This window comes from Aspergillus melleus (assembly GCF_016097325.1).
Source record: "Aspergillus melleus strain CBS 546.65 chromosome Unknown contig2, whole genome shotgun sequence".
Classification (NCBI taxonomy): domain Eukaryota; kingdom Fungi; phylum Ascomycota; class Eurotiomycetes; order Eurotiales; family Aspergillaceae; genus Aspergillus; species Aspergillus melleus.
The window spans coordinates 1,234,480-1,262,127 of record NW_025763371.1 but is presented as its reverse complement, the minus strand read 5'-3'; the positions used below and the strand labels follow the sequence as shown (position 1 = coordinate 1,262,127).

At 48.3% G+C, this 27,648-nt stretch overlaps 4 protein-coding genes across 4 annotated transcripts; 1 reads left to right on the top strand and 3 right to left on the bottom strand.

Annotated features, from left to right (window-relative positions):
- Positions 1 to 6,273: 6,273 nt before the first annotated feature.
- On the bottom strand, positions 6,274 to 7,938 carry LDX57_003285 (uncharacterized protein; the record flags this gene model as incomplete). Its single annotated transcript, XM_046084929.1, has 3 exons — positions 6,274 to 6,630; positions 6,838 to 7,503; positions 7,693 to 7,938. 3 exons carry the CDS (start codon positions 7,936 to 7,938, stop codon positions 6,274 to 6,276), a joined length of 1,269 nt encoding a protein of 422 aa, XP_045940892.1.
- A 3,170-nt stretch (positions 7,939 to 11,108) lies between these two features.
- Positions 11,109 to 11,861, bottom strand: LDX57_003284 (uncharacterized protein; the record flags this gene model as incomplete). The annotated part of the gene is made up of 2 exons (XM_046084928.1): positions 11,109 to 11,549; positions 11,655 to 11,861. 2 exons carry the CDS (start codon positions 11,859 to 11,861, stop codon positions 11,109 to 11,111), a joined length of 648 nt encoding a protein of 215 aa, XP_045940891.1.
- A 12,661-nt stretch (positions 11,862 to 24,522) lies between these two features.
- LDX57_003283 (uncharacterized protein) lies at positions 24,523 to 24,735 on the bottom strand (the record flags this gene model as incomplete). The annotated part of the gene is made up of 1 exon (XM_046084927.1): positions 24,523 to 24,735. One exon carries the CDS (start codon positions 24,733 to 24,735, stop codon positions 24,523 to 24,525), a length of 213 nt encoding a protein of 70 aa, XP_045940890.1.
- Positions 24,736 to 25,528: 793 nt separating this feature from the next.
- Positions 25,529 to 25,891, top strand: LDX57_003282 (uncharacterized protein; the record flags this gene model as incomplete). Its single annotated transcript, XM_046084926.1, has 1 exon — positions 25,529 to 25,891. The coding sequence occupies one exon, from the start codon at positions 25,529 to 25,531 to the stop codon at positions 25,889 to 25,891; it is 363 nt and encodes a 120-aa protein (XP_045940889.1).
- Between the last annotated feature and the right edge of the window lie 1,757 nt (positions 25,892 to 27,648).

The window sequence follows — 27,648 nt, the reverse complement described above, 5'->3', positions numbered from 1 at the left end:
GAACCTAAATAAGTGTCAGGTCACGAGAAGTACTTCCGTGGATAATAAAGTTGCAGTTTATAAATATGACGATCTCATAACTCCCGTAAATCATGGAATGGGTGTAGTCCTCGGACTCCGAGCTGGCTAGCCCTGCGATGCAACAATTCTCATAATCAAACCACAGACAGCTACACCTAGCGCAGCTATAATGTGACATCTAATCTGTAACAACTTCCCACGATATGATATCCCGCCAGGGTGACATAAGGCACAGTACAGCTTCTCCGTTGTGACCAAAGGTCAGAAAATAATTCCCAGATGCAGTTTTGCTAGGAGGGACCGAGGCCTCCGTCTCACTATCCAGGAGAAAGTCACCAGAACCACACCTTCAAAATCATCGCTGTTAGATATTTGGGGCTCTCAGCCCATCTCACCCCGGATCCAGAACCTGATCAGAGACATGAAAGTCTTCTACCGTCATATGCCCAACTGGTTGGTTGGTTGATTTCATTTACCCTGGCCCATCGAATCAGAAGCGATGAGCAGACTACCATAACTATATATACCCCTGTATGTACTGTGCCGCTTCCCAAAACGAACTTCGAGCCTCGCCAAGGCCTATCGTGGTCTAATTGCTCTTTGGCTGCCCCCGTGGCGCGCGGCTACGGAACCGTTGCGATGCTTCTGCAAAGCCCAGCACTGCTTCGATCGTACTGACGCGCGGGACCGTATCTACTTGCCTTGTCCTACCTTGGTCGCTGCCGGGTATCCAATGGAGGTGGAGCGTAATTCCCCTGGCTCTGGCTTCGCTGGCTGCCCGTAGGGCGATACGGATAATTCGTTGTGTTAGAATGTTCCCCAGACTCTGTAGCACTTGAAGAGTGGATACGCTGTCGCAAAGAGTTGCTGACAATGGGTGTCGATTCGATCTTTGGCGTCTGCCACTTAGTTCTGCCGCGTGGGTCGATCACTGACCTGCGGGTCCGACTTGAGTCTGGCGATGCTCGGTGATCTCTATATTGTTGTTGAGAGCTACAGCAGTGGGGCCTAGGTGACCGTGACGGACAGACGCATTTGAATAGGCGACGATATCAGAGTCAATTCTTATGTTCACTGAATTCATTTCGCCCTTTCTCGGTCCTATTGATTTCGATTTGTTTGAACTCGGGGGATCTGGGGGAAGCAGCTTTCGAACGATCTTTTCCGGTCTGTCCAGTCTTTCTAGCCGCATTCTCTTCAGAGCTTCTGCAAGGGGAAACCTAGAGAATGTGCTGTCCGTGTCAGTTATGGCATTCCGTGCAGGGTCATGGAGGCGGAGATGGGTGGGGAGAACATTCGCCTCTGCCTCTAGCGTCGCGGTTGCTAACGTCTTGGAGACGGGGAGAATGCATATCTGTGCGGGTCACTCAACTGGCCCTAGCAATCGCAGCTGGGTTTTATCGCGGGAAGGGTCGTGCCAGATGGTCGATGGGTAGTCTAGTACTGGGACCACACATACTCGGTATATCTCTCTCATCTGCTCAGGCCGTAGCTGCCTGAGTCCGCTGAGGGCGATGGTGACTTTCGTTGCTCGTTTAACCACCTGCTGCAAATGCTCCTACCACTTCCAGGGGCCGTGCCGATTCGGATGGCTCAATCTTCTTAGTATTCATGAAAATGTTCCCTTTCTGTTGCTGACCTTCCTTTCCGGTACAGTGTAGAAGTTCCGTTTTCTCGGCCGTTATATATGCGAAGGATGGCTTCAGACTGGATCTTCGAAGTTTGCCTGTGCTGATGGCCCCGCTCGCCACCGGAAGTGGTCATCCATGAAGGCCGATGCACCTCCGTGGAGGTCGACCGGTTGGTCCACCAGATCAGAGTTGAAGAATGTAAATAGGGTTGGAGACAGCAGCGATCTGTGTCCGCATTCGGCATTTTCCGGAGATGTCACATTAGTTGAGAATGTCAAATCCAATACTGGTAAACGGTCACTCATTAAGCTAGCGATCCAGTCCGTGCGGCCGCCGGAACGCGCTTATATTATAAGCGAGCTTCAAGACCGACCTTGGTGACTCCGTTAAAGGCACAATATGCTAAGAGAGATACTCCAACGTAGATAAGGTAGGGTTGGGTACAAGATGCCTCGCAGAACACTAATGTCCTATAGACCGTGCGGATCGAACGACGAAAAGATTAAGTGATCAATGTGCGCTTCCTGCCCGCCCCCGGACGACAGTAGTTCACATCAGTGTAAAGTAGTGAGTGCATTGCAGTCGTCTATGCTTACTCAATGAGAGAATTCATATCAACTACGCGGCCTTCTACTGTGAATGCGGAAAATATTAACATACTGAGCGGATATTGCCATTGCGGCATTAACTCACTCCATGACGGAAAATCGCTCAAATCTTGGGGATGGACGTCATAGTGGTCCATCGCGCAGTCTAGATCCATTCTTGTGAGATACACACGGATTTTGACACCGTGTGTAAACACACCGTGTGACTCTATTGACCGGCCAATAGGCTATCGTCCTGAGATTCGAGTAAACGTCATAGCGGTCTATCGCGCAGTCTAGATCCATTCTTGTGAGATACACACGGGTGTTGACACCGTGTGTATACACAAGTGTGTAAACACTCTGTGACTCTATTGACCGACCAATAGGCCATTGTCCTGAGGTTCGAGCAAATGTCATAGCAGTCTATCGTCCCGTCTAGAAACTCTAGATCCGTTCTTGTGAAATACACACGAGCGGCCCCTGCCCAGCGGCTGAAACGTCCACGTGTGTATACGCAGCTATGTGCGCCCGACAACTCTCCAATGGAACGAGCTGGACTTTGTAAAACAAGTTATTTGGCGGCTCTAAAACCGTAAAAGAGGCTTGGGACAAGGCGGATTCATCTGTAATGTGGGCTGGAATCACTTCTAGCGTCCATTTTTCTCTGTCTGCATTAGCATGTCTTAGTGAGATTCCGTCCTCATATGGTTAGTCCTTTCTTGGCACTATTGGTCTGTATATCTTAGTGCTTGCCTAACCTTTACAAGAGTGGAAAAGAAAGACAGTAATAGATATCGATGCCACTTCCGGATCGCTTGTACAGAAAGAAAAGGCGCTTCGCCTTCTGTCCTTTTGCCTAGCAGCCACGATGTCCCAAGCAGGCTTGGGATTTGGTGCTTCGACGTACTATATAGTCCCTTCTATATATATCATCATTCAGTGGGGAGGATCCAGTCAGTAGTCGCACATAATCCCTTAGTTCACCCAACGTACATATCGGAGATTCTACCGGCCAAGGATCGTTAACTGCGTACCTAAGGAGACCAAAAAAATAAATCGAGCGTTCTCCATCGATCTACAGTACGTATGCTTCTACGCAGCTAGAACCACGCGTATATACCTGCATGAGTTGAGGATATAAATGCGCTTAGAATATCTGGCAGAGGGAGGGCCTATGACTACACCCTTAACTCCTACGAAAAGTATGATAAATTCCCTATTGATTGGCATACTGTATCTAGTTTATGAGACATTAATCTCCGCAGCTGACTTCCACGTTCCGATTATTACACAAGACTTACATATCCCCTATTGTCTCAGACTAGCCCTTCTTGCCAAATGTCTGACGATGACCGGAAAGAGTCACCTAGTTATCCAGTGGTCCACGGCGAAAAACTAAAGGTCTGATGGAAGACATCTTGCTTCGGTAACATACTAGAACTGAATAAGCGATTTCTTCGAGGCGAAACCCACAATTCGCCCTACTGTATCGGCGATTTGAATGAAACAAGAGCAATGATACCGGGATTACTTGCTCTGAACGACAAGAAGCTCCTTACGAACGGATGTGAACCATATATAGATAAGGTGACGCAAGGGTATGCTGCCGAGGACGACGGCATCTAGTATCATTGTCGCCAACTGCCTGTGGTTGAATTTATCATGTCATCAGAGGACAACCCAGACAAATTGTTTGAGGAACTTAAAAGAGCTCGACAGACCGAGAGCATCGAGGTCTACGTACGCGAGATATAGCACCTAGATCGGGTCAAGGCGGGCGCTTGCACAAAAGAGATAACTATTGATAAAATCTGTCTCTCAGATTCGAGAAAGACTCTGGAGGAATCATCTTGGCACGATTTTGCGAGCGTGCACGCAGCACCTGGTCCGGATGAGGACTTCAGTCTGTACCCAGCGGTTAAAGCGGTAGATCCGTGGTCATTTGTTATCATCGGAACCTCTTGGGAGAAGGAAATCTACCTCCCCGGTCTACTCCTAAAGGCTCTTGAAAATACCACTCCAGACTGATCATGTTGTATTTATTCAACTTTGCAGATTACTCCCGTTTGCGCGAGAATGTCCGACAGGTACAATGGATAGAGGCCTGTTTAACAATTGAAATATAGGAGTTGCGAAAGCTACAAGAGTGGGAACTTGCTTTGTTTCTTGTTGCCTTTGCCCAGTTGATTTCGTACACTCCATGCATGCCGATGTGACAGATGGAAATAATGGCGAGGGAATTCAGGACTCATAGAATGTAATAAGCATATATACTTGGACGCTCAGAATTGGCATTAATGATGGTTGGATGGGTTCATACACTTGACCCCTTGACTGTTGGCGATATACGGGGAGCTACTACCGCTAACTATCTTTCCTAACCGGACATGTAGCCTGATGTGGCCTCCGCGCCGCGATTCCCTTCCTGGCAGCCCCCTTGTCACGCGACTTCAAAGCCTATCGTATGCTTCTGTAAAAAACAGCATAGCCGGAAGACTGGCTTTTGTGCAGATTCTTCCGAGGCGCCTGAGCATGACCGTAGCGTCATTGATTCCGTCCCCTATGTCCTTGCGTGGGTTCTATCTCAGGGCCCGCAATCTTGGACAGTCTATCGGTACATGCACCACCGTTTCTATGGCCCCACATTCGTATTTAGTGCTCTTCGTTAAATATCAAATCGTCGAAGGAAAACGCCGTTATTGTAATGTCGGACCTCCTTCGATGTGTCACACATACGGGCTTGTCATTGAACTTTCACCACAGTCTGTTGTTAAAAAGGAGGAAGCGACATAACTCGTCATAATGACGATGAAGGCATTCTGAAAGTGTCCGCGGAAGAGAGGCATCAAAAGAACCAACTCGAAACATTCGAGGATGGGCTTGGCCGTTGAACCTGTCAGAGAACACCATACTCTCTGCGGATTTCATCAAGACTTGGACTGCCCGCATAGGGATTTACGACCGAGGCTACTTTAAATCCTCGGGAATTCCCCAATCGGCTGCTCTAATCTCTTCGCACGAACACCCTGAACCCGCTGAATCCAACATTACTAATCTCATCCCAACACAAATCCCTAAACGTTCCATGCAAAACGACTGTATACTTTTACAAGAGAATACATTGGTTGTTTATTCTCCTGCCAAACCCGTATACATATCCCCACTGTTGGCTTTGGTGTTTCCCTGACAGGTTCAACCACGACCGCCACCATGTCCGCTTCGTGAGCAAGTCTATTAGGCGACGGTAGGTTGTGATTGTTAGCTGGCGAATGGACTCACGGGTGGATTGCCTGTCATGGAGCTTCACAGAATATATGTCCCTCGTATGGCAACAGGTCGATTGGACCCTTTCCATGTTCAATACTTCTAATGCGCCTGCCTTTACTGTTTGCTGGCGGCGATAGCAAGGGAATAGAGGATTGGGAGCACTGTACTAGGATCCACCTTCAAATATCTGGCGACTAAATCTCTTATTGTAGGTATAACACTACCGCAGTCACAAATAGTCTATAATACAGCCGAAATGCTCTCAATCAGGGATCCAGCCACTGCAGGATCCTTAGGACTCCCACATGCCTCGCAGGTTTCCCCTCTCGACTTCCTATTCGCATTCCAATGTATCGGAGACAGGCTCGTATTAAGGACAGGCTCAATGTCATGGGCCGCTGTGAGTAGCCTACCCATCCCATTTGGAGAGAGGTGGGCAGTCAAGGCGCCACATTGGCCGAACGATAGGTTTTTGCCTGGGTCACCTGAATACATTGGAAGCGTGTCTTGCTTCCTGGAACGGAAGTTTTCGATCCACCTTTCTCCGAGGCGGCGTCCCTGCTTCAACCCCCAACCACATAGAAACCCCCGATAGTTAATGACGCCCAGTGGGCCAGGTAATATTGGCGAATTCGGGAATTGATATTCCCCGGCTCGCTAACCGCCCCTTCTGTCCTCTCGCCTTCGGCAGGGTCCAAAGTATAGTGCACCTCAGAACAAGCGACCCTCAAAGATGCGATCTCCTTGGTTCACCATCCGCTGTATCAAGCGGTCTGGAACTTCTTGGCCCAATTCACTGCCTTCTCCATCTTCTCCATCTGTCCCTTCATCTCCTTCATCTGTTTCTCATGTACGTAGAGCACGTTGACGACTTCGGACTGACTAAGAGGTTCCGTAGCTTCTCTGATATTCGATATTTGCTTGGGCATTCGGACCATCGGTCGCTCGAAGTCGGTCCTAGTATTACCGCTGCTCCCCCTCACTTCGTTGAGGGGTTCTTGGCCATTCTCCTCGAAGAACTCCACAATATCATGATCCGCGTCCTTACCGTTCCGAAGTTTACGATATTCGATTCGTGTGAGCAGCGGCTTGTCAATCTTGACCAAACTCCCGTCTTTCAACTGATCCGCCAGTAATGGCATCACCCAAATCTATGGGGCACGCTGTTTCTTCCCCCCATGCCCTTCGTCATTCTTGCCGCGTGGACGCACAAAGACGGCCTCTAACCTCTGCCACCGGACCCTGTCGTTCTTTCCAGCCTTTCTCAACTCCTTTTTGCCGTCCCAATTTAGATATTCATCCCTCACCGTATACCCTATCTGACTAACAGATCTTAGCTCGCCGATCAGAGCTCCACTATCCGATAGAATTGCAAATACGTATGCGTGGCTGGCGAACGCGTCCCATTCCTCATCCATTAGCTGCCGTCCAAATTCATTTTCCCTTTTTGCTTTATCGCCAAAGTGGCGAATTATGTGTTTGTAGCCACATATAATCTCTCCGGCTCTTGTGGTTGGGACTTTATAACCCGCTGCACCGGCTTTTGTCCCAGGCCCTGCAGTCACAGCTATAGTGTCCGCGGCTCCTGTGGGTGGGGCTTCACCAATCACTGCATCTGTCCCAGGTTCCGAGCTAGCCTTTCTGCTTCTCCTTGCAAATGGAGCTCTCATTGCCCAAGAGAGAGGGTAGTGATTTGTCTCAAGGAAGTCCTCTAGCTGGAGGTGGAGCTCGTGATCAGCTTGACTATCCGGCATGATGGAAGCCAATTGATTGTAGAAACCGATGAGCTCGTCCCATGATCCCATTTGCTGGTTTGAATTGAACCAGGTTTGAAGCCGGACGTCCAGGTCTCGCACTTTGGCTTTGGCTTCTTTGTTTTTGGGATCACTCTTTAAGACATGGATGTAAGGATCGGCCATTGCACCGAAGGCCACAAAGACCGCCTCGTCAGACTCTCGAAGATTCCAATCCCTTGACCATCCGTCGTACCGTCTCTAACATTCAAAGGTAACCAAAGCTTCTGTATATCTGCACTTTTCGAGCATGTCTTGTGGGTTTTCAAGTAACCTTTCGTGGCAGGCAATAATGCATCTGACTACATCGCGTAGATATTCGACATTGAGATTGAAAGCTTTCTTCTGACGCTGGATTTTCATTTGATACGCCAATAATTGTTGAAATACCTCCTCGTTTTCCGGATCAGCCAAAAATTCTTTGACCTTGTCGAACGCATCTTGATAATGTTTCATTATACCCTTCAATGCTTCTCGCATCGTACTATCGCCAAGGCGGGTTTCAATCTGACGCAATACACCTTGTATATGTACTTTCTTCTGGTCATCCTCAGATAACGCCGACTCATCGTTTTCATCGCCGCGGTAATACAACTCATCTATATCCATGACTTCGCCGGGCTCGTATCCGGGCATAGATGTCTCTAGATTCTTGAGTTCGAAGAAAGCTGTCCAAACCTCTTCGGCACCTGTCAGTATCAGATGGCTACACTTGTGCACAAGCTCTTACTTTCATATGCCTCTTCTGCTTTAAAGACTTGTTCTTGTGGACCATGCCGCGCTGGATAAAGTATTTTGGCCAAAGAATCCAGTGCAGTCTTCTTTTCTCTCTCACTCGCTGTTCTTGAAACCCCTAAGATGCGTTCGTAGTCTAAACCATCGCACCGTAATAAAGTCTCGATGGTTTTCCCGGCAATATCTGTTGTTGTTGTTGTTGCTGCTGACTTGGACTGTTTACCAACTCGATACTGGGACCCTTGGCGGTTAGACTGATTATCCCCCGTCCTCGGTTTTCCAGTACTTTTCTTGTTTTGAGCCATGACAGTCTCTTGTGCGGTTTGTCTCAAATGGCCGCTCCAGGAATTTCAGAGATAGAATTTGGCCGAAGGGTGGCTCGGCTGGTCTTATATAAATTATAGCACCGGCAAGTAAAAAGTATATCTCATGGAGAGAGGTGGACATGAGCTTCGTAATACTGGCGGCGAAGTGTTAATGAACATCATACTTGGCTAACGTGCCGTTAGCCAAAGTGTGGATTAATTGGGATCAGGTATTGAGGCAGCCGGAGTCTCGAGCCACGGTAGGCTTGGGGAGTACGCTCAATCACGCCCCTAAAATGTTGCTCCAGGAGACTGGTTTTTTCAGGGTTGTTTTATTTTTCCGCAGTGCCATGATTTTGTGCTTCGCCATTGTTTTATGTGGTATGCAAGCTTAATGGAATTAGTGAAGATGCTAGTCCTAAGGCATTCGAGGTATTCCAGATATTTCTATATTAATATCGATAGGACGCCTTCATCCGGTACTATACATTATTCTACTACTTGAATAGATGACTAAATCTCTAACTGAGTACTAGATCGCTACGAGAGTAGTGAATCCGGCTAGGCGAGTTCTCCATGGTTCGTTTGTTTAAGGAAAGCCATTTAAAAGGTCTACGCCTTTATGCTGGTTAGTTCTATAGCAAGTGACTTCTAGATTGGGATATGATTTAAGTATCTCGTGGTGTCATACATTGCTGCCTTCCAGGGTTTTCCTTCCCTGGCTCGGTTAAAGATCTAAGTATCTCTAGTGCGTCTTTTACGTTATGCAGATCTCTCTGAAGGAAGAAATAGAGCAGGATCGCTTGCGTCCGTGTTCCGCACATATTTGTTGCCATTTTCGGCACCGATGGTTGACCTCTACGTGTTGTTTTCAGGTTATGGACTGAGTCAGTGTTTCGGAGTATGACGCTGGCTGCAGGCCGAGGGTATATTTCTCGACCGGCATTGCCGTTGCCTCAGTAAGTCTTGCAACTGCCTTATGTAGCGCTGACCTTGTTCACACTTCTTTCCCTAAGCTCATCCGTTCGAGCACCTCATTGCCAATCCGGTTCCGGTCGGACCGGTCAAAGGCTTTTCTTGCTGGAACATGGCTTTGCGCTGGGTCTTTATGTTTCATTTGGAGTGTGCGGTGCTTTAATCTGTGACCATTATAGTAGAGACTAGAGATAGCTTCTAACGAAGTCGGTCCCGTAGGTCTGCCACGTCCCTCAAGGTAGACAGCGGTGTAAGGCGTGGGATTGGAAGTAAATCAGCTCACTTGCTTCTTTAACAAACCGTAATCGCACGTGATTGCCAAAAGTTCCGATTATATAGTGCTTGTTGATCTTCACTGACTCTGGAGAATACTGGTTATTGTATTGTGGACGGCTGTTAGAGCTGCTTTTGCATACGTACCTTCGGATGCATATGGCGGAATTGGTGGGAGGTAGACTGAGAAGAGACGAATTTGGGAGTTGGCTAACTAGATCCTAACTACCGTTAGGTCTGGATGATCGTAGGGATCTGTTAGTGTGAGGTGGCTGAGGCTCTCCGGCCAACGTAAAATAGGTTGCGGAATCGGCCCGTTTCGCCCCCAAAGGGGGTCGATACATGGGTTTAGTCCTCGGATTGCGTTGATCTTTTTCGTCCATAAACGCTCGATATTTTTCCAACTTCTGATGACTGTCCAAGGTCACATCATACCCTAATAACTAGTAATTGTTCGGGGATTCAGCTCGCGAGTGGACGATATGATAGGGTTTTGTATTTGTTGTATATCTTACGTTAATGAATTAACAGTAGATCTTGCTCTGGGATTGGACGAAATCCGCAAACCGACGTACGCCATTAGGCTACCTCTGCACCTAGAGCACTTCTGGGGAAAGGGTTACTCCTTGCTTTGGGAAGAAAACGTTGGTCGCCGTTCTTCTTAGACGTAGCCACCCCACAACTCTTCGCACCATTCCGCAGCATTCCTGCTACAGTAGCACCCATATAGATGTAGGTGTGCTCTGAAACATCTTTGCTCCGCGGTCTTTCGGGATTTGCCACCGCACTGTTTGAAGGAAGAGAGTCGGCCGTGTGCCCTATCGTGTAGGAATCAGATGGAGGAATCGTTAAAAATAATTCACTGGCGGGTACAAAAATCTTTGACCATTTTTGTAAAGTGAATGCTTCACAATACCTGATCCGTTTGGTGCATCCCCGGTCAATGAGGGAGAAAATGCCGTTCAGCTTAATGGTCTGCCCGGGCGATTAAGGTACCCAATTTCCGAGGCCTTGAAGGGTTCACAGAAGTGTCAGGTCGGAATACCACAGCATCACATTGTGTTTTGAAGCTCAGCTTAGAACATACATCACCAACCACAAACGCTACAAGACAATCTAGGTGCCCACTACCTGTTTGACCTTCGGCCCGAAGACCATAATATAGGCGATTGGTATAAGAAGACACGCCAGACCGTCTTTGAATTGCCATGTACCGGAACAAAAGTAAAGAAAAACTCCGAAAGCATTATGTTGATTGCCAATGTCTATCGCCAACCCGCTGTGACCTATCAGCACACAGCAATGGAAATTCGCTGGCATTTGTCAAGATTCTGACTTGCGTGAAGCCATGCCCTAAAAGAGGGACAAAATACAAGTGGCTGTAAGAGCGATACGGTCCCCAACCAGGTGCCGATCTGAAAACTAATAGCAGATGTTTAGGGTAGAGAGCTTCCAATCAGGTGTAAATTCCATGCTATCAAAAACCGATTGCCACGAAGGACTGACAGTAGTGACCAGTTAGTGCTGCTGGCTCCGACCCGGGAATGCTGGCAGGTTTGAACGCACAAACCGTCTCTTGAGAATCTGATCAATTGGTGGTATCACCTGAAGACCGGTGTCAGGGTTGCTCGGGAGCGGCAATCTATTGACCGCTGCTAAAACTCCTCGACCGTCTGGCGTATCTTGTCCAGATACGAAGGCTGGAGGACCGGGGCTGACCAAACTTCCATTTGATGGCATCCAGGGAGTGCCTTCGTTGGCAGCACGCACGCTGTGTTGCTGGCCGGAGAGTCCATGATAACCGACAGAGCTGTTCCCTTCCACAGCGTGCTCGATGGAATCAACCGGGCCGTAATGATGGGGAGTGTCATCTTGTGGAGACTGGTTTCCCGGCAGCTGTGGAGTAGATGAATCGTTTGGTCTTGTGGGTTTCTGCGAATTATGACCCTTGTACGGTAGCTTTCTAAAGCAACTATCGCCTTAACAGAAGTATCAGCACTAGGATTACGCCCATAATGCCATTCGGCGAGTTGCGTCAAATTTAAAAAGGAAAAAGGGACATACATCTCGGAGACCGTCCGTCGCATACTGTGGTTCTGCGACGACAAGTAACACAACTCGCTCCAGCTCCTGTTCCCTGAGATGGAGCTCTAGGATTCTGAGAATGTTTGACCCGAGCAGTGGTTTTCGCTGAAGAAGACGTCGGCGATGCTTCTTGTTCCTTGTGAGCAGGTAATAAAGACGCTGGATCGTCGCGAGCTCCACAATCATTTTGAGTCGAACTCGCTGCATTCACGCCGCGAGGCAAACAATGCATATTAGTAGTAGGTGTTATCGACTCGACAACCACTTGCTGATGATCCGGCACCCGCGCTCTCGGGAGCTACTGCGGGGGCATTTAAACCACCTGAGTTGATCTGACAGTGTGAATTTGCCGGTGGAGCGGGTATAACGCTGTCTGCTCCACACACGCCCTGGAGTCGGTCGGATTTGTTTCCCTCTCGAGTATCGGTAGCGCAGTGTTGGATCGACTGTTGGTCTCTTCCTGACGATATTTCGTGGCTTGTGATCGGCTCGGGGTTCAGGACCCCGCTATCCGTTGGATCGAAATCTACCTCGGCCCTTGAAGCGCTGAGAGAAGGGCAATTGTTCCATAAAGGCCTTTCTTCCATGTCTCGAGGAGTTACTCCTGCTACGTGTGCGGTTCGGTGGGACTCTGTACATTCCTTCTCGGTGGTTCCATCCGTTGATGTTCTCGGACTGCTGACGCCTCTGAGAGGAGCCAGAAATGGAACGGAAGATCTGAGTTCAGAATCGGACGCCAGTGAGAATGGATCGATGCGGCCGGGTATGGCAACAGGAGCGGATTTAATGGCCGTTGATGGTGGTAAGGAGTCACCGGGGGGCAGTTTCCGCTTCGAACCTCCACAACGGGTTCCATACCCATTTCGTGCCCGATAATTTGCGGTTACGATCGCACCAAAGGTTCGGAATCTACCAAAGTCCTGCTGGAATCTCGCCTCGACCTCATTCCTCGTTAGATGCTTGTGGTCCCGAAATCACCGAGGTAAACGATCCAGTTCCTCCGGCTCCCACGGATGCATAATGGAAGACGCTAACGAAAAATATCAGGTTGTTTTCATAACTAAGGTTTTCAGAAGTCCTGACTCACGCTTGCGTTTCCTAGCTCCTTTTGGTGTCGCCGGTTCAGGGGCCTCAGTAGTATTCTGCAGGCCTACATGATTCGATTGATCCTGGGTCCGATTGTTTTGAGGGTAGCCGGCACTAAGTTGCTTGAGACTCTCAAGCCTTTCGCCTATTTTTGTCCGGCATTTGTTGTTCAACTCGATGACTTTGCCCATGTTAATACGTAAGGTAAAGCATGGGGGCAGAGAAATGGCAAGAACAGCTGATGATTTGAAGCGGACACTTACTCTGTAAGGCAAGATTGTTCAAATTCAGTAAGAACCCCTGAACTGACCGCATCGTCTCTGCCTCAGACTGTACATCGCTTGGATATAAGCGTGGATTAATGAGCTTTTGGGGAAGGCCAGACTCGATAAAGTTGTGGTTTGCTTCCGACATCCGAACTAATACTCTGCGTCCATCAAGTCGTAAGTAATAATAGCCATCTTCCCGACGCGTTGACTTATACGAAGGAGCGAGAATCACATCGAGCCAGCAAATACTATTGTCGACTTCCCCTTCATCGTCTTTCATAAGTTGAAGTTGGCCAAATAATTGGTCAATCTTCCCTGTCATAGAGTCACTCGCTAGAGGAATCCTAAAATGACGCGCAACGCTATTATCGCCGTCGATAACAGCTGCCAGTGACCGCGACAGCTCGAGTGTTAACTCCAGCCTTTGCTGTGTAGAAGAAAATTGACTGTGGAGCGCTTTCCCGCAATTTGTCAAAGCCGAACTGCAATCGACGTCTGAGACCTTTTCTTGACAGGGATTCATTTTAAACAAGATCTTCAAACAGGTGCGGTTTCCAGCGGAACGTGGAGAGTGGGAAGTCGGCTGGAGGAAGGTTGGGATTTAAATTAGTCCTCCAGAATCAGCCACTAAACGCCAGCACGACCATGGAATAGAGTTATTGAAAGTCTCAGATCAGCTTAACCGATGAGAAATCTCATGGCGCAGCGCCCTGGGTTGCCAAACCTGGACAGGATTGGTCCGGCCCCTCACTTTTGTCACTAGCAGGGATTACGATCCATCTCTTTGTTTCCAGGACGGTATATGAATGTTGGGCAGGCGAGGCTATCTGGGTGGTTATATTGCTCGGCACTCGATACCGACTTTATTGGGTATTTGGAAATAAATTGGAATCAATACTAAAGTCCACGAAATGTAATTTTGGTCTCCAGGCATTGGGTCGAGGTGTAGGTTGTTTGTAGCTCCCAACACACCGGCGAATGATAATTTATACACATATTTTGCTTCAACCTACGTGAAAAGGAGCTTGGGCACGCCACGTCCTCCCCTTGAGACAATTGTAGTGCAGTATTGCGTAATATATGGTAATGAAACAAGCATAAGCTGCGAGAGAAATAGATCAAATCCCCCTTCCATCCGTGGCAGAAAGTTTACACTTAGGGGATTTCGGTTTTTCGGTGGATGGTCTTATTTTAGTATCATGAATGTGACGCTTGTATCGTCGCAGGGGAGACCGCTGGACGGCCTTCAACCTGGAGGCTGGTGTATGAGCGTATGAGCGTATGTGCTGTCACGTCCGCTGACCTGCCTAGATCAAGAGGGAAACGAGAAGTGAGTGCGGGTCCCAAGGGTCTTGATCTTTAGCAGTGAATAGAATAGTTTTCAACGGTAGGTTGAGTATACTCAGTCACAGTGCTGCATAAGCTGTTCGACAGATAGCTCGTTTGCTACCACGATAAATGAGTTCTCTTTGCGGCGGTCAAGCCGATCTGAGGCAAGTGTGCCTTTCTCGTGAATTTCGCGTTGGCGCTAGGCAACCTGGGCCCGCACCTTTTACCAGATATAGCCATCAGGAACCAGGTTTATAGCGAGAAGGCCGGTGCTCCGCTTCTGAGAGTGCATAGGGCCAATAATATTTAACTTCTCTTTCAGGGTTCGTGGCTCTAACTAGGAAACTATCAGCACGATTTCTTTGTTGAAATTTATGGTGGCGTACATTAGTGCGAGTCTCACAGATGTGACCGAATTATGTGTCGCTTATTAGCTTGAAAACAAGATCATCGACACCCAATGTTCCTGAACCAGGTAAGATTCTAATAGCTGTGTTACTTCGTTCTGTGCACATATTTGAAGCTGATGTAGGTGCATTTAAATACACGGTCAGTTTTGAGGGTTGGGGTTTTCTAGAAATAACTAGTACTATTTTGTTATAAATAAACTTAACTATGTAATGGCATAAATAAAGATCAGCGCTGGTGTGTTCTTGAGACATACGTTCCGGTGAAGTCAATTCCTTGCGCGAAGATGGTCGTTTGGCTGCATCAAAACGGTACAATATTCGGAATAGAGTATGCAGCCTTCGCTCTTGGCACCTAAAATCTAGACTGTTCGGGCGAAGACCACTCCTTAGATGCACTAACCGCAGGGTCCGGCCTCCTTGGCTCTCATAAAGAGAAAATACAATTCGTCCATCTCGTGGCAATCCAGCAACAGGATTGTGATGCGGATACTCGAGTGTGTCTGGATAAGATGCTTGTTTAGTTTATATAACTTAAGGCTCAACAGGACAAGTTAAGCCGCATTCTGTAAATGTTAAAATCTAGGAGGTTCCCCCAGTATAATCCAATAAGACTTTCATCCCGCAGTTAGAATGACACTATTCCATGGTTCGACCCTTCCAAGACGATCGAACGATCTGCAATTGGCTAAATCTATCATAGTTAACCACAACGGGATCGTTCCATGGAAGCGCCCAAGGAAATATAGCGACCCGTCAAGGCGGGAGAGTGAGGTAGAGATGGCCCAAACAGAGGGACATGCTGTTGAAATGTCTTCAATAACTCGAAGGGCTTCCCTCATCGCCCTTCCAACAGAACTGCGCTTGATGATCTGGGAATATACATGGCCCGAACCGCGAGTCATTGAAGCGACGTCTGTCTTCGACGATCGAGGAGACGATGAATACGGTGAACCGACAATTCTGCGCCCGCTTGGTGGCCTTCATACAGTTCTGGAGATAGACTTTACTTCGAGAATCGTGGAATGCAGTTCCACCATTGAAGATTGTCCTCCTCCTATCGCCCTGCGGATATGTCACGAGTCCCGTATGCACACACTCAAACACTACATACCTATTCAACATCCAAGCTTTCCCGAGACCTCTTTCTACATGAACCTGCAGCGAGATCTTTTATGGCTCAGTAGCGATATGACAAGTGATTACGAACGCCTAGAGGAACTAGGTGCATCATACGGCCCAATGCTTGATAGCGTCCAGGCTCTCCTTGTCGAAGATACGGAATGGGAAATCTTTTGGGATCAAAATCAATCCACTTCGCCAATTCTGTCAATGTTCCCCGCTCTCCGAACTATTGTGCTCATGGCACTGGATTTTGAAGATGGTTCACCACTCCACCCGTCGGCACTTATTACGTATGATGCCGAGGAGTACCAGAAGCTTGCCGTTGAGTATCGACAGAAATATTCCACGTTCTGCAAGAGCATGAATATTGATACACCATTGAAGATCGAATATATAGACTGTCAAGGCAACTTCTATTAGGTCAAATAACAGCCAAAGTCTCAAGTCGTCGGACCTGGTGGTACGCTATTTGGAATTTCATTAAGCAGCATTCTCGTATGATAGAAGTTTGCAAGGAAATATCAAAGTCATTAATGAGGAGAAGCTTGTTCACTGATGGGGCGCACAGCATTCTTAATTGGCACAAACTGTAGAGTGGTTCGCAATGAATTCAACGGATACTTATGGTTAATCACTGTAGTACCGGAATACCATCGAATAGAACAGGAAGCTGCCCGGTTAGCTTGAGAGCAAATTGCCTGAACCTGGAATGCTTTAATATGAAACACAGCGGTTTTCATACCCGAAGATTGATTAAGCGATGAGCTCGTAGTCATATGTTGTGGCTCCAAAGCATCGGAACTTTGCGGTTTATCAAGGTTCAGATAGTAAAGACTCCAGATAGGCTGGCATGTGGCGGTTCCCCTCGTTCTTGAATTTATGATATTTAGAAACATTTCAAATGATGGGAGTCCTCATTCATGACCCCATTGAGGGACTCTCGTTTCTACCGTCACTAGTGAATATAGTATATAATATTCCGGCGGCTGAGCCTCACCTGATAGCAAAGGGTGACGTTAGATTATAAATATTTACCGTGCCTTCCCCTACGTATTCTATGTCCCCAATTGCAAGTTGCCTTTTGGGGAATCGTCAATGGCTAACACTGCGCCTGATGGCTTTCTGAATCCTATCGTCATTAATGATAGTAGCGCCGCCCAACCGCAAAAGACCCAACCGGCATTCTTTCACGCCCCAATCGACACACAAACAGAAGATGGATTCTCGGGAAATAATACGATTCCGAACACACCGTGCGATACCTCGTACAGAATTTATCAGGATGCCGGCAGAGAATACGGCAACCTGTCGATTCCTTGTACAGGTCCGATTGCTCTAACAGGCTGGATGGTGGAAGGCGTAGCTGCGTTGGTAAGTATTGTAACCTTATTTAGTTACTCAATTACTGACATTTTGATAAGCTTCGCATTGGTACCATTGTGGAAAGCGCGCTATTCTAGTGGGAGCCCGCAGGTATCAGAGACGCGATTGATGGATGGTAAGACGGTGCCTTCTGGTTTGTGCTACGGATAAGGCTAAGGAATTTTGTAGGCGCCCGGATTTCCCAGAATTCCATTATTATGTTGCCAATTGGGGCCAAGGACCTCGCAGGGCCGTAGTTGGTTGTGTGGCTTAAAAGCAACTGCCCAACGGCGACATGGTGTATGAAACTGAAGTGATTCTTGTAATCTGAATAACATCAGTGGAGAAAGCAATCTTACTGCAGGAGGATATTTCTAAACTCTCTGTGTCTTTTAAGCTCCATTGTGTCTCGTCCTTCTCGCGCTCAAGATAGCAGGCTTAGCCGCCCGTATTTCCAGTCTAGTAGAGTCAGAAACAGTACAAAGTACATTTGTTGGCTCACCAACAAGAATCAGCGATGTCGAGGACTCAAACCGAAAGAATGCAAGCGAGTGGTTGCAGTTAATATAATCTTCCGTTCGAACACAGCGTTTCACATTTCATACGTTATTGGAGCCTCCCTTGTATTTATCTGAGCAGCCGCTGGAATGCAGATATGGGTGGATACTGTTGGGTTCACTTGTACAATAAGAATGAAATCAAGTGCAATGAGCTTCTTTTAAATACATCCGAATACCTACACATTTTGACGGTCCTTTCTTTCTTCCCCTGAATCACTAAAGCCCAGTGACGCACCGCCAAACCTACTAGATCTACTCGTTATCGACGGAAAGTCCTAGCTCTTAACAGGCAGGTGTTTTGCACCCAAAAAGACTTGTTCTCAGATGGTTTCAGCAGGAAAACGCTCCAATCGGGTGATCTAAGCGCTACCAGTTTCCCTCAACATATTCGGGTCAAACGACAGCAACGAACCATTCTGCAGAAGGGATTCATTGCTTGTTTCCTCAAGCGGGTAAAGACCCCCGGGGGGTCTCATGCGGAGTAAAACACTTGGTAGGTTCCTATCCATGCATAAAAACATTTGGCGCTTTAAGCTCCACAGGAGCTCCCCTAAAATTGCTTTCTCAGCGATGGGCATGTCTCGATACGCGGTAGCACCGAATTTGCGCCTCCAGGGAGGGGGGCCGATAACAAGAGGAGGAATGAGGCATAGGATATTCGGGCTTTGGTGACCAGCGGCCTCCACCAGATTATCCCAGTAGACTCCTTTTTTATGTGCTGCAAGAACACCCTGGATCTCTGCAGACGTAGGCACTGCTTTTCCGGGCGGAATGGAACGGACGATGTCCTCCGAAATGGATTCCGAATATTTTTTCATCCGATACAACCTCCACTGGGCCAATCTCAGTCCTACCTTGGAGACGTGGCCTTCCTTGGAAAAGACCTGTAGCGCACGAAAGACCCCACCGGCCGTCTCTGCGTAACTCTCTGGTGGTGGAGATTGCGACCTTAACTCGCGCAGGCATTCTTTGAGCATTATCAGAGCCTGCGGTGAAGCGATACCGATTGCGAGTTGAAACAGTTCGGCGGCGCGCCGGAGACCCAATTGCTGATGTCCAGATCTGTGTGACTGGCTATTAGCCAACTGCTTTACTATTCTCCACAGTCTATCGCCGCACGCGTTCTCTGCGCCCATTCCCATATAAAAATCCTGGAGCGTCTGCTCATCATCAGGTAGGAGGAAAGGTTGCAGAGACACGCTGACATTCCAAGAACGGCTCACCGGGGTAGTGGCTTGGGCTGAAGAAATAGATGCCGGCGATGGTTCTTGTTCGTGATGAACGGGTAATAAAGCCATTTGGCCTGGATGGTCATGACACTTCGATAGGATTCTTCTGCAGTGGGGTCGAGCTCCGGTTACCTCAAAGCCATTTTGAATCGAACTCGCTGCATCCGATGATCCGGCACCTGCATTTAAACCACCTGAGTTGAGCTGATAGTGTGGATCTGCCGGCTGAGTGCTTGCAACACTATCTGTCTCATACGTGCCCTGGAAGTCTACGTCAGGCTTACTCCCCTCTTGAGTATGATCAGGACACGGTTGGGTCGACTGGTCGCGTCCTGATCGTCTGCCGTCCTTTGTGGTCTGCTTGGGGTTGAGGACAGCGCTAGCAGTTGGACCGAAATATTCTACTTCGGCTCTTGAAGTGTTAAGCGAGGAGAATACTTCTCGCAAGGGCCCTTCTGCCGTGTCTCCAGTAGTTACTGTTTCGAAGTGTGTGGTTTCGTGGGACGATTCGGTAGACTGCTCCTCAGTGGTTCCACTGTTCGATGTTCCCAGATTGCCGAGGCTTCTGACAGGAGCCAAAAAGGAAACGGAAGGTCTGGGACCTGAATCGGACGCCGATAAGAATGGCTCGATGCGGTCGGGTATTGTAACATGGGCGGATTCAATGGCCGTTGATGGTGATAGGGAATCATCGGAGTGGAGTTTCCGTTTCAAACCTACATGACGCGCTCCATGCCCATTTCTTGCCCGATATTGTGCGGTCGTGATCGCACCAAAAGTTCGAGATATACCAAAGTCCTTTTCGAATTTAGCCTCGACTTGTTCCTTCGTTAGATGCCTGTTATCCTGGAACCACCGGGGTAAACGATCCAGTTCCTCCGGCTCCCATGGAGGCATAATAGAAGGCGCTAACGAAAAATATCAGGTTGTTTTCATAACTAAGGTTTTCGGAAACGCTGACCTACGCTTGCGTTTTCGGACTCCTTTTGGTGTCGCCGGTTCTGGAGGCTCAGTAAACTGCAGGTCTACATGATTCGATTTATCGTGGATCTGCCGAGTGTTTGCAGAGTAGTTACCGGGAAGTTGTGTAAGAGCCCTAAGCCTTTGGCCCATTTTTGCGTGGCATTCGTTGTTCATGTCGATGACTACATCCAAATTGATATGTAAAGCTAAAAGCATGAGGTATAGCAACCGATGATTGAAGAGGATACTCACTCTGTGAGGCAAGTTCGTTTGAACTTAATAACAACCGCTCGACTAGCCGCGTCGTCTCTGCCTCGGATTGTAGATAGCTTGGATATGAGCATGGATTAATGAGCTTTTGGGGAAGGCCAGACTCGATAAAGTTGTAATCTGCTTCCGACACTCGAATCAATCCACTGCGTCCATCAAGCCGTAAGTAATAATAGCCATCTTCCCGACGCACTGGCTTATATGAAGGAGCGAGGATAATATCGAGCCAGCAAATACCATTGTCAATTTCCCTTTCATCGTCTTTTATAAGTTGAAGTTGGCCAAATAATTGGTCAATCTTTCCTGCCATAGAGTCACTAGCCAGAGGAACACCAAAATGTCGCGCAAGGCTATTATCGCCCTCGATAACAGCTACAAGTGACTGCGATAGCTCGAGTGTTAACTCCAGCCTTTGCTGCGTAGGAGAAAATTGAGCGCGGAGCGTTTTACCGCAATCCGCCAGGATCGAATTGCAACCGACATCTGAGACTTCTTGAAGACAGGAGTCAGGACAGGAGTCCATCTTCAAAAAGGTACAGTTGCCAATGAAACATGGAGAATGGGACGTCTACTGGAGAAGGGTTGAGGGGAGTGAGGTTTTAAATTAGCCCCCTAGAGAGCGACTAAACGCCAGCTCGACTAGGTACTCGAGTCATTCAAAGCCTCAGATCAGCGACGCCAATGAACGGTCTCATGGAGTGGCGCTGAGTGGGTCGCCAAGCCCAGACGCGATTGGTTCGGTCCGTCACCTTTCTCCCTGTCAAGGGTTGTGGCTCAATGCCTCCTGCGGGCACCAAACAGATAAAGGAATATGGCAGTTTGGAGGCTTGGCAGAGATGACTAAAGCACTGAATTACGTGATCTCCACGGATTCGATTGAAGGTCTTGATATTCTAACTATGCGATATAGCTCGTATTTATGCAATCCCTGGAGCTTCAAAATGATGATCAATCAACTCAACAGGAAGAAGCAATTATGTTGAATAATTGACTGGTCGATTATTTCGGCTGAGCAAGGCGATGAAATGCCGGCTTAGTCAACTCCCGCGGCCACAAGGAAACCCTTCCAGACCACAAAGTCTAACGCGTCCGTTAATGGATTGATCGTTCCGGACTAGTCCAGACATGGCTGAATTCGCTTCCGCTTCACCTGTTTCCAGCCAATTGAACTGCGCTAGGGCCGATAGATTTGGAAAACTAATATTATTGATCCAGGATCCTGTTAGAGGAGACAAAGAACGTGGGAAACGTACAGTGTAGACTACGGCTGCTAGTTTCCCGCGCCAGCCCATGACCAATTTTTACACATAATGTGCCTCACAGACAAAGGAATGCTTTTTACAGTATTGTTCCGGGTGGGATTTGAAAAAGGAAAAGGGGGTAGGGCTATGCGGTAATATCTATGGCGGGGTAGACACAGCCAAGCTGAAAGAAAATCTGTGGAAGGGCGAAGGCTTGGCAAGCAGAATGACTAAGGATCCGGATGGATTGGATCACTAAAACGGTCGAATGAAGTAATTGAATTGGCTATATCAAACGAGCGGATTGAAGGTGTTGAAGACCTCCTTTCTGGCTAGCTAAGAGGTCTATTTATAATGATAGAATCGCTTATTTTGACCGCTATTCTATAGCTTCATATTGCAATATTGCAGAATACGCAATACCGCAATTTCGCTGCCGAGCAAGGCGATGATCGTCTTAGTTAACGTAATCGGCACCCGAGCGAGCCACAACTGCTGCGAAGGAACCACCGAGAACGAGTCCAGGAGGCCACCCGGTCACCCCAGGGACTCTGGAAACTAGTTAAATGGGTAAAAAATCGAGAGCAGCGCCAATTATTTATCCCTCCGTTACGAGATGGGCAAGGACGGCTGAGACCAGAACTAGAAGATAAGATACGGCTGCTTAAAGACAGCTTCTTCCCATAAACCAAAGACGCGGACCTCTCTGACTTGCAGGAATACGACTACCCCACTCCGGTCGAATGGCCGCTGTTCATATAGTAAGAAGTACGGGCCACCATTAGGACGGTGGCCACACGGAAAGCCCCCGGTCTGGATGGCATATCTAACCTCGCCCTAAAGCTCCTGGGAGAAGTCCTTATGCCGATACTTACCCCCCTCTTCAACGCATGTATCGACTTGGGATATTGCCCACAGCACTTTCGGGTCGCAGAAACGGTGGCTCTCTGTAAACCCGGCAAGGAGGACTACATCCAGGTGAAGTCCTACCAGCCGGTCGCGCTGCTCAGCACACTCGGGAAGATTTTAGAAAAGGTAGTCGCCCGCCGGCTATCGGAGCTAGTGGAGAGGTATGCCCTGCTGCCCATAAACTATCTTGGCGGAAGAAAAGGTATCTCCACGAATCACGCGCTACACTGGCTGCTGGAGAAAATAAACGTGCAACACAAAGGCCAGGCAGAAAAGAAGATTGTCTTTATTCTCTCACTCGACGTATCAGGGGCCTTTAAGAATGTCTTTTATCTCTGGCTCGCATATAACCTCCGGAAACGAAGAGTCGACCCTCGAGTAGTCCGCTGGGTGACAAGTTTCCTCCGTGACCGGCAAACCACGATCCGACTCCCTGAAGCGACGTCCGAACTTATGAACGTTGAAACCGGCATCTTTTAAGGATCCCCGATGTCGCTGATACTGTACCTGTTCTTTAACGCGGACTTAATTGACACATACTGCTGCCCGACACGTCACACCGAGGCGGTTGGCTGGGTCGACAACGTGAACATTATTACCTGGAGCACATCTGCGGAAGAAAATTGCAAGAATCTCGAAATCATCTATGAAAGATGTAGAGAGTGGGAAATGAAACACGCGTCTTAATTCAACCCCGCCAAGTTCAGCCTCATTTACCTGGCGGATAAAACCATGAGAGATATGAACCTAAACATGTCGATCTGTCTAGACGGTAAGGAGGTGACTCCGGTCGCAAAGTGTAGAGTCCTTGGGCTCATCCTGGACAGTCGGCTTAACTGGAACAGCCACATGGATCACATCGAAGCCAAGACCACAAAGTCGCTGGCGGCACTCAACAGCCTAGGCGGCTTAATATGGGGAACCAGTTATCAAGGGCTCCGCCAGATCTACCAAGCCATCATTCTTCCGTAGATCACGTATGTAGCGTCGGTCTGGTTCGCACCGGCCGCAGCAGGAGACGGATATCGAATAAAGGCTATCCGAAAACTCGAGACTATTCAGAAAAAGGCGGCCCGGATTATCACGGGAGCGTTCCGTAATGTGTCCGGATCAGCACTAGATATCGAGGCATATCTCCTACCGCTCCGACTATATCTCGAGAGAATCATCACCGAGATATATCTCCGAATCCGAACGATACCCTTCCACAACACCCTCGAATAAATTTGAGACGAGGGCCTCTGGACGGGGTACCGTAACTATTAGAAGGACCTTCCCAGCCGATGGGGACCGTTAGAACGACACAAACATCGATGCGAGGGACTGTTAGGAACAGAGATCCTCCATTAGTTGGAAGGCCGACGACCCTACCTCACGCCGACCTGGTGGGCGCCACCAGAAACGCACATCCGGGAAGACGCAGAAGTTGCCCGTAGGGCCCATGACCATATCCTCTAACGCAACACCCGGACTCGTCTTTTACACAGACGGGAGCGCCATTAATGATAGAATAGGCTCGGCTGTGGTCTAGCATGAGTAAAGACAAACTAAACAAATATTTCTAGGCTGGAAAACGGAGGCCACGGTCTTCACAGTAGAGCTCGTGAGAATTTAAATGGCGATGCAGCTCGCACAATAATACGACAGCACCAATGTAATCATCTTTTCTGACAGCCAGGCAGCCATCAAGGCCATCACCGGCCCCCACCGTACAGGATAACAGATCCTCCAGATGATTATCAAGACATGTGAGAACTCCAGAAAAGAGAGATCCACGTTGCTATCCACTGGATCCCCGCGCACCAAGGGATCGAGGGCAACGAACTCGCGGACCAGGCTGCCAAGGAGGCCACGGGATGGAGACAGGTAACGGATACCCGAGGACGGACGAGGAAAACCGACACTGACATGACGGCTTCCCGTCTGGCCGACCTCAAACAGCCACTCTCGGTATTAAAGCGAAAGCTATAACAGCAAGCACATGGATAATAGGAGCGACAGTGGCAAGCGGACACCCGGAACCGAGCACTATTCCGGATCGTGAACACACCCACCAAGAAAACGGAGGAACTCCACGCCAGTCTGACCAAGCCCCTCTCAACAGTAGTCACCCAGATGCGAACCGGACATATCGGACTGCGACATTTCCTCTACAGCCGGAGAATCCCGGATATCGATAGCGGACATCCTCTTCGCGTGTCCGATGTTCCGGGAGGAACGACAGGCCTGGAGGCGAGAGGAGATATGGTCGTGCGATCTGAAGGCCGTCCTCACGGACGGGAAACGGGCGGCGGGAGCCGCTACATTCATGCTGGCGACCAAGCTCCTGGGCCAATTTAGGAGCGTTAACATAGAACGCTAGCGGAGCTTTGAGTCCCTAATCGTAGACGGAAGCACAAATAAGCAAGACAGAAGCGATGTACATAAGCCTGAGAGGGCCAGTTTAGTTAGGACACCTGCCGCATAGCTGCCTCAGGGGCGGCTGGGACGGTGAATGCTGACGTAACCTGAACATGAACCTGAACGGGGGGTGTGCCGGTAGAGGGTTCCACGCGGGGGAGCCTCAAGCCACGTTTCCCTTGCAGATCGCAAAGGCCGTTGGACATGCAGGCATCGTTTGTGTTGCAGCAATTCGAGGTCTCATCCTGGCGGCAAGGAACATCGGCTTTTGGCCTGAGTGCCGTCAAGGTTATAGCAAGGCCGGGTGGCTAGCACGGGCAGGGCCAGGGTCAGCCAGCACAGGAGCGCTGAAATGGAAATCATGATTAGACCTGCTGGCGGCAGGGACAGGAGCAGGACGCGGAGCCCCGCGTAGAAATCGACAGCGTGGGGCATCCTTTGATCTTCACGATGGGTCGACCTGCTACGTGGGGTCTAGTGCGATACTGGTCTTCTGCGACACTGCGACACTTCCACCAGATGGCGGCCTATCCGAGAAGGATGCGAGGGGAATCGGCCTCTTGTCCGCATTCTTGGCCGGGTTGTGGTCTGCCGTTCGGATGTTGATGTCGGTATTTGGATGCTAGGTACTACCGAGGCGGATGGTTAGTTGTTGACTATATATTGTGCATATAGTCTCGGGTCGTGAATTGCAGCATCTAAAATGCCCTCTCTTATCCAGCTGATTAACTTTGTCAGTCGCAAGTCATCTGTCACGGCCGAAAGTCTCAAGGATTACGAAGATCTTATCGTAACAGTCAAAGCAGATCTTGAGGCTCATCTTGAAACCATCGATGGAAAGCTTGAGCATATATTTCGGAAGACTGTTGCAGGACCCAACTCAGATGCATCTGAGCTACGTCTAATCGAAGAGGAACGACTAAGCACGGAAAAATGCCTGCAAATCTGTACCCAGTTGTCCAACCATATTAGCCAAATCCAGGCCACAAGTGAATCCGGTAACAGTGCTCCCGGACCGCTCGATTTCCATTCCTTGCCCGAAAGAGTCACGAGCGAGAGTTTATAGGACTGTAAAAAGAGATTGACTCTCACTGCTGCGAAGCTTGAAGGACACATGAAGGATCTCATGGACAAATTATTGGCAAAATCACGAGTGAATATGTTATCCGACGAGGAACTTGCCGACCTTGCTAGGCTGCGAGAAGAGTGGAAGACAGCCCGTCAGTGCATGGATATCTGCTCCAGGGCAGACGATCACTTAAAGAAGAATATCAGCAAGATTGATAATTATGCCACCGGTGACGCCGTACAATTCATGATTTCGACAAACGACACAATTATCCACAGTAAAAATCAAGGAATCAATTGGAGATCGAGACAGATTGAAGGCCATCTTAGCGATGTTTCTCTCCAACAATTATCAAGAGATTTTACAAGTATCAACCTAAGAAATACTCTGCGCCCTTCTTCACAAGACAGCCCGCCGTACACTCCTAATGACGAAATATTAAGCGAAACCACCTCCGAATTTAAAAAACGATATGAACAAGGTTTCCGACTCTTGTCTAAATCTTCTCAGAACATACCTATTAATGTGACCGCTGGCGTGAAGGGGCGAAGAAATTCACCGAAAAAATAAGATAACTAGAGCTGCCGATTAGCTGAATTCTGCTTCTTTTTATCAGGTCCATCTTTCTTTCTAGCCCTTAGTATATATCATCGTCGCTTCCATTTCAAAAATAATTCAATGACACTTCTGATGACTCTACACAATGATAATTTTACGTTTACATTATTAGAGCTGTGTGCTGCTAGATCTGTCTCAACAGCAATAATATCTTTTTGTAAAAACAGCCTGTTTCGCGAAGAAAACTGTCTGTATGATGAGATCTACCTTAGCTCTATCCCTTATTGATACCCATATCTTTAGACATCTTTTTAATCGTCTGAGCTAACTCTTTATTGGAGTCCTCAAGGACGCCTACTCTTTCCGTCAGGTTGTTAAGGAGAGCGTGTATCATTTTTTCCCGTTGAAGAGAACCCTCAAGTATAGGCTTCTGGCCTTTTAACCCTTGATGTACCTCTTTCCATAGCTCATATATGGACGGGGACTCTTTATCGTCTTACATTGAAGGCGAATGGCTACCACGTCGCGTCAATGTTCTATCTCGCAGGAATAGACCGGGATCTTATAACAAATTTAGATGAGCGTCATGGAAACGTATAAAATTATGTTGACCCGAGAGTGCTTTTATACCGAATTAAAGGTATCTTGAGCTTTGTGCAATCTTTTTAAGTAATCGGAGGCCGCCATGACGGATTTCGTATTGTCGAGGTTCTTTGTAGGCATGGGAAAATCTATAGAAGGTGAAAATGAAGAGGTGATCATTTGACATAAAAGATGGATTCCAACTGTATATAGGACTACCGATGCTTTAGACCAAAGGACCATTAGAACACATTAAATAGAAGCAGATGATGCTGTCGATTGTCTCTCAAAGGCATTTCTTTGGCCTTGCTGTCATCGCACAATCCATAACGTGTGACTTCGTGTTTCAAACGCCCATCCGCGCGAAAATATGCGCGAACCAGTTCTTTTTGTCTCACAGCATCGTTTGTAGCCGTTTTGGGGTAGGTCTCGCTAGGGACTAGTGTAACTAGTCCATGACAGCCTCTTCAAAAGGTAGCATCGCCTAATCGCCTAGGTTAGCCCGATAGCTAGCAGAACAAAAATCCCTATGTAGCACGCTACACTTCGTCACTGTCACTGGTCAACGTGAGTCGTCAATTCTAATTTCTTTGTTGTTTAGGCGGCATCCATAT